Source organism: Oryzias melastigma, linkage group LG19 (genome assembly GCF_002922805.2).
Source record: "Oryzias melastigma strain HK-1 linkage group LG19, ASM292280v2, whole genome shotgun sequence".
Lineage (NCBI taxonomy): Eukaryota > Metazoa > Chordata > Actinopteri > Beloniformes > Adrianichthyidae > Oryzias > Oryzias melastigma.
Window position 1 is genome coordinate 8669241 of NC_050530.1, and position 7166 is coordinate 8676406.

The 7166-nt window shown below is 37.8% G+C and overlaps 2 protein-coding genes across 2 annotated transcripts; both read left to right on the forward strand.

The window, feature by feature from the left end:
• The first annotated feature begins 1848 nt into the window (after window positions 1–1848).
• LOC118600145 (T-box transcription factor TBX6-like) lies at window positions 1849–2959 on the forward strand. Its single transcript, XM_036216955.1, has one exon. The coding sequence runs from the start codon at window positions 2070–2072 to the stop codon at window positions 2601–2603; it is 534 nt and encodes a 177-aa protein (XP_036072848.1). The 5' UTR covers window positions 1849–2069; the 3' UTR covers window positions 2604–2959.
• A 495-nt stretch (window positions 2960–3454) lies between these two features.
• Window positions 3455–6579, forward strand: tbx6 (T-box transcription factor 6; the record flags this gene model as incomplete). Its single annotated transcript, XM_024285277.2, has 2 exons — window positions 3455–3729; window positions 5335–6579. Coding segments are annotated over 2 exons (1332 nt in total), but the record flags the coding sequence as incomplete, so codon positions are not given.
• Between the last annotated feature and the right edge of the window lie 587 nt (window positions 6580–7166).

Consider the following 7166-nt stretch of genomic DNA (forward strand, 5'->3'; position numbering starts at 1 on the left):
CTGTCAACAGACGAGGAGATTTATGCGCTCATGTAAAAGACACAGATCTCTGATCAAAAAATAACAAGAAAAAGCTTTCTAGAAAACACATTTTATCTCATCTTTATTTGTCAAGCCATTCCAAAATGTATTCATTAACACATATTTTATTACATTTTACATGTAATTATAATACAACAGACTTACTGTCTTTGATTAGTTCAAAGCAATGAGGAAAAATGGCACAGATAGAACGTTGTTGAAGCTTGTTTATAGAATATAATAGAATAGAATAGAATATATTGGGTCAAATAGAATATAAGAAAATAACACAGTGGGATACGTAATTTAGGACTGTAGATTATGTCCACACAGTATGTTGAATTATGATAATGAAGCAAAAAAAATATTTTAAATAGATAAATAATTTTAAAAAAGCATTTTTTTTCAATAAGAGGGTAAAAGAAATATATTAAAGTACAAAAAAAACACATAAATAAATACATATTTCTGGTCTTAACATGAACACACCAGCACAGTGCTTTCAATTCGCCCCTAAATGACTGAATTCAATTACCCTTCAGACTTTTTCACAGAGCCAACAGCTGTTTTTCCAGCTGTTTTAGGCAAAGTTTTTTAGTTTCAATCCTTCTGAGACACACTGGTCTTAAGTTTTCTGTTCACTCTTCTTTTTTCCCCTTATTTTTGGTCAAAGCTGATTCCCTGAAATTCTCATCTTAATTGTTTCAATAAACTAAAGTTGAGATGTGTTCTTCCTGTGCTCTCTAAACATGATCTGCATTCATTTTAAGTCACATTACTTTTTGTTTAAATGTAAAATATTTTGTCACTTTAGATTGTAGCATTCTGTTTTTGCAAATAAAATTCTTAAATAACTGAGAAATAATGATTAATAGATGTAAATGTTTCTGTTTTTGGATATATTTGAGTGTGCTGTGTTTTTACAAAAAATTTATTGCAGGAATAAATAAATCAAGCAAATGAGTAAGACTTGATTGTGGGGTAAAGTGAAAGTTTCTGTAGCTGCATAAATTTGTTGTTTCTAGATCAAAGAGTCACCTTTGATTCTGACTTGTTTTTTTATGGTAATCTGTTAAACTTTAGAAGCAATCGATCTGAAATCATCTAAATTTACCAAATTTTGTAAGTTTTAAAAACGCAAAAGAAGCAATAAAGTCCATCTTTTCTTGTACTCATTTGAGCTTTAAAAAGTCTAAATTTCTCTCCTTTATTAAAGTTGATCTGATTTATTTACGTTTGTTGATTGGGGACAGAAGGAAAGCTGCAAAGATGGGGAGGAGAAACAAGGAGGAAAACAAGAATCGGAGTGAAAATGGGACCATTTGGTCCAAAGTGTGAAGTCCCGGACACCTATAAGAGAGCCGAGCGGCGCTTTGGGATCTCACAGTAGATCAAACGAGAGCGGAGCGGCGTGAAGGTTCACCCAAGAAACCAACTGAAGAATGAGGCTAAGTGGAAGCGGAGGGAATCAAGAGAAACTTTAAATATGCTCAACATGGAGGTTTACCCCAGCGTGACTCTCGGGCCTCAGAGCGTTGGAGATCGCTGCAACAGAGGTGAGGAGAAGTTGCATTTTAAATCAAAATATCTATATTTTTTAATCTTTCTGGGTGTCATTTTTAAGATTTATTTAAAAAATAACAGTCAGTGTCTGCAAAAGAGGATAATATTTAACATTTTGAGACTAAAAACTCAAATTTTACTTCAAAAATGTACTTACTTTTGCTAAAGGTGAACCTTTAAATTCATATTTGTACTATGTATTATTTTCTGCAGACGGTGAGGCCCCACATTTATTCCCTCCCTCCTGTGACGTGACCCCGAGGATGCTGGGGCCCCCACCGGTCCACGGTGAACCCGCTGTCAAGCTCCACAAAGGTGAAGAGGTGAAGATGGAGCTGGAGAACTCGGCTCTGTGGAAGCAGTTCAGCTCTCAGGGAACAGAGATGATTATAACCAAAAAGGGCAGGTGAGGATGAATAAAATCCCAGAATTCTTTATTTTATTTATTTATTTATTCACATGACCCATGACCTGCTTCCAGGCGGATGTTCCCGGGTTTGAGGCTGAAGCTGTCCGGATTGAACCCGTCTTTCCGCTACATCCTCCTCCTAGACGTCGTTCCGGTGGACAACTCTCGCTATCGTTTCCAAGGCGGTGGCTGGCAGGCCGTCGGGGCGGCGGAAGCCAGGCTACCGGACCGGGCGTTCATCCACCCGGACTCGCCTGCCACAGGCGCCCACTGGCAGAGCCGCACCATCTCCTTTCATTACGCCAAGCTGACCAACAACATGCTGGACACGCAGGGACACGTATGTACAGCTGAGGGACATAAACAGTCATTTATTGTCTTTCTTGGTTTTGATTGCCAATTTTTTTTAAAAATCAAGATCATCCTGCACTCGCTGCATCGCTACCAGCCCAGAATTCACGTGGTTGAAGCCAGAGACATGTTGAGGTGGGGTGGGGGACAGCACACCTTTGTCTTCCCCGAGACCCAGTTCATCACCGTCACTGCCTACCAGAACAACAAGGTACCACTGGGTTTCAGTCAATCTTCTGATCTGTCATTTGAATTCTAACAGACGTGATCACGATCAACTGAAAATAAACCAATGACGTCTAATGAGAAACATATTTTCAGATCACAGAACTGAAGATCAACTCCAACCCTTTCGCTAAAGGCTTCAGAGAGGACGGCATGAACAGCAAAAGGTAATTATTAGCCAAAAAAAACATAAAAATTTGAGCAAATTACTGTATTTTTGAAGACTAAAATCAATATCTTTTGCAGACAAAGAGATGCCAGACAAAAGCGCAAAGTTGTAAACCTGGAGGAGACTTTGGATAGTGGTAAGTGTGTTACTCAGGATCATTTTGGGACACATTTACTTACCGTACATTTTTCTTTTAAAATCATGTTGCCGTTTTTACCTAAAATCCAAAAACTTGTGTTATTTTCTTGGACAGTTTCTGCAGAGTTAATTCAAAATTCACCCCTAAGTTGTGGTGCAAAGCAACCCCACCCCCTCTTACCATCGCCCATAATTGAGAGCTGTTAGCAAGCTCTCCCATTAGTTATAGACCCTCACACCCCCAACCTGACATTACTGTAGAGTTTTGAGTCAAATGCCAGCTGAGACAAGGAAAACTAAGACAGAAATGGATTTAATCGTCTACAAGTGAATGTATAATTTTTACTGTATATTCAGTTTCTTGAATATCCTCTTTTTCAAATGACATTTTGTCGTCTGCTCCTGATTCACAACGATTTAAATGAAGAAATACTCAAAAATGGAATTTAAAGCTTAATTTTATTTAAATATATGCTCCATTGTCTGATAAATGCCACAAGAACATGTTAAAAACCCCAAAACACTATTTTTTTTAGAGTTTGTTTTTAAACATTTCATTATAAAATCTGCTCTTTCTTTTTTTTTCAGTAAATTGTGATTCTGCTGAGTTTCAGCCTGCGAGCCCCAGTACAGACCTGCAGGCTCTCGGTTTGGCCTCTCTGCCTCCCCCACCTGAACCCTCCTGTGTCTTCAAACCCGATGAGGCTTCCTTTCAAGACGTGCTGACCCCAGAGCAGTCGCTGGAGCTGGGCCAGAGCTTCATAGCCTCTGAGATGTCGGATTTAAGTGTCGCATTGAACCATGGGATGCAAGAAAGACAACATGATGAAGAGGCAGAAAGGATGATTGAAAGGTAGGAGTTTGTTTTATGTCTTCGATTTCAGCATTTTCAGTTGCTTTTCAAACATTCTGGTTTCTGAAAAATGAAGTTTGCAAACTTGCAAGGCCTAAATCAGAGGTCAGTGACCTTTAACTGTAAAAGAGTCATTTGTTTTCTATTGATCAAAACCTAGAAGGAGCCTCATAGTCTTACTTTAGTCTTTGAGAAATTTGGATTTGCATTCATGACTTTTTTTTTTTAATACAAATGAATTTTGTCTATTTTTTGGCACTAACAAAAGCAAAAATATAAAAACAAACTCACTGTTCTCAAAATGGGATTTATTTTAGCGTTTTTATCGTTTACCTTTAGAAGAAGCCAAATTAGTGAAAAAGCTAGGTCTTTGCTTAATTACTAGCTGAACTCCAAATTAGCATAAAATTCCTCAGTAAGTTAAATCAGCCAAAATGTTAACATGTCGCTAAAATAAAAGCTAAACTCTAAATTAGCCTAAAGACTCCAGTAGATAAAATATTACCCAAAAATATTAGCATATTGTTAAAGTATTAGCCAAACTAATTAGAGGCCAAATTAGCCATGAAAAAAACTAGCTCGTTGTTCAATTATTAGCTGAACTCCCAATTAGCATAAAATTCCTCAGTAAGTTAAATCAGCCAAAAATGTTAGCATGTTGCTAAAATAAAAGTCAAACTGTAAATTAGCTTAAAAACTCCAGTAGATAAAAAATTAGCCAAAAACGTCAACATGTTGCTAGATTATTTGCTAAACCAAATTACCCTAAAAACTCCAGTAGATAACAAACTAGCCAAAAATGCTAGCATATTGCTAAAGTATTAGCCAAACTAATTAGAGGCCAAATTAGCCACAAAAAACTAGCTTGTTGTTCAATTATTAGCCGAACTCCCAATTAGCATAAAATTCCTCAGTAAGTTAAATCAACCAAAAATATTAACATGTTGCTAAAATAAAAGCTAAACTGTAAATTAGCCTAAAAACTCCAGTAGATAACAAACTAGCCAGAAATGTTAGCATATTGCTAAAGTATTAGCCAAACTAATTAGAGGCCAAAGCGACTTTTTCTTTGCAATGTATAATTCATTTTTGTTAATAAATATTAACGCGTTAATTTTTTATTTATTTTTTTTCTTTTTTATTAGTCGCGTGTGTTAATGCGTTAAAGGTCACAGCCCTACTTACAACCTATTTATTTTGTGAAAAAAATAAAGACAAAAGTGTCTTTGGTGACTTTCTTTGCTAATAATTGGATTAAACAAGTTCAAAATTTATTATAATTAACTAGAAACTTTTAGAAGTCAAAAACTATAATTTATGTTGGTTTGGATGCAGGAAAAATAATTTATCATTTGCAATTTGGTATTTACAGATTTACAAGACGCTTTAATACATAAAAAATTTATTCTTTGCATAAAGTTGCAATAAAGATAACTGTTTTACTTTGATATTTCTTTTTTGTTTTTGTTGCACTTTTTTTTAAATGAAAAATGTAATGCCTGAATTTATTTCCAATTCTAAAGAATAATATTCTTTAGTGTTTTTCCTGTTCAAAGTGATTAAATTATTAATTAATTTAATTTTTTTTTATTTTTTCCATCACAGATCGGAGGCGATGACTGATCAATCCTTCGCCTTCTCTGCTGCTCAAGACAACTCCTCCTCTTTTCCTTCAGCTCCTCTTCCTCCTCAGACATCCTCCTCCTTCTCCTCGCTCCACGCCCCCGACTCCTCCGACACGTCCGATCCTCAGAACTCCCTCAGCTACCCGCCCCTCCTCTCATCCGGCCCCAACCACCCTAACACTCCCGCCCTGCAGCAGACCTCCTTCACCTTCCCAACTCCGCCCCTTACTGACTCCTCCTCCTCCTCCTCCCCACAGCCGCTCCTCTCATCCTCCTCAACCCCCTCCTCCACCAATTACCACATCATGGCGGGGGCCGTCAGCCCCCAGACTCCTGCCTCCTTCGCTGCCCCCCCTGCGTCATGTCAGTCAAATCTGCAGATTTGTAATGATTCACAGCCTCACCAGCTCTATCTGGGTGAAGCTGTTTTCCACGCCGATAATCCGTCCGGCGACCAAACATCAACAGTTTTCACTTATCCGAATGCCCCGCCCACAAATCCAGATCCCCCCTCAGCTGTCTCTCAGCCCCTCCTCCACCAGCCTCCATCTCTACCTTACTCCCACAACCCCGTCTCCTCCTGCTCTTACGCCTCCGTTCCCCCTCAAACTTATCCCAGTTTGTCTCCAAGCCCCGCCCTTCACCTCCCCAACCTGACCCACCAACCAAACCCCCACACCTTCCCTCCCTGCTCTTTCACCCACTCGTCTTCCTCCCTTCCTCATCCCTCCTTTCAGGCCGCCTCCCACTTTGTCAGATCTTCTTCATTTCAGCCGCCCGCCTGTGCTGCTGGAGCTTATCCTCAAAGCCTGCCCCGCCCCCCTGCCACCAGCTCCTCCTCCACCTGCTCCTATCCTCCAGGTGTCCTCCCTCACCCTCCTCCTTTGACGTATCGCCCTGAAGTGGTGCTGCACCACCCAGCGTCCCTGTCCTCCCCCACGCCTCCAACGACCCTGTACCCCGCCTTCCCATCATACCCGCTGCGTCTGGACCCTCACCCCTCCCTGAGCCTCCCCTTCAGGCCGCTGTATCGGTGAAGAGACTCCTCCACCGACTGATGCCCAGATCCACCAGAGAATGTATGACACAAAAAAACTATTAAATTAAAGATTATTTTTCATAAAATAAACTGACAATATATAGAAGCAGCAAAAGCAAATCTTTGAACTCTTTGAGGAAAGTGTGCATGAATACTTTAATGAAATGTATGCTAATTTGTATATATCTGCTCTAAATATTCTTTACAATTTAATAAATGTTTTTTTATTATTATTATTTCAAGTTTTGTGCTTCTGTTTTTTATTCTTCCAGTGTTGATTTTCAAAATCAATGAAGGATTTCTACATATTAGGGTCAAAATTTAAAAAATGCTAATAATATCTAGAGGTATGTAAGGCAAAATAAACAATAAAATGTCAATTAAAAAATTATTTAAAATTAAAAAATGTCAGTTAAATAATTGAAATTTTTGTTTTATTTATTTCCTGAAAAAGAAGAATAAAAAATATAATGACAAATAAAATAATACAAAAACAAAGAATTTGTCAAAAACCCCAAATAAATTTTTCTAACCTGCTTCCTACGGTGGCCCTGAGGTGCAAATCACATCAACAAATCACAACAAAAGTTCACAACAAAGAAAAAAATAATAATAATAATAAATAAATAAAATAAAATAAACGAAAATAATAAATAAATAAAAAAAGATGTCAACAAAGAATTTAGAAAACAAAATAAATGTGAAAAATCTACATAAAATTTTTAGAAAACAAAACAAAATTTCAGAAACTACAACGTAAAAAAAAAAAAAAA

What these genes read in the sequence shown, in the direction of transcription:
- LOC118600145 (XM_036216955.1), top strand. Translation starts at nt 2,070, where the DNA reads ATGTTCCCGGGTTTGAGGCTGAAGCTGTCCGGATTGAACCCGTCTTTC.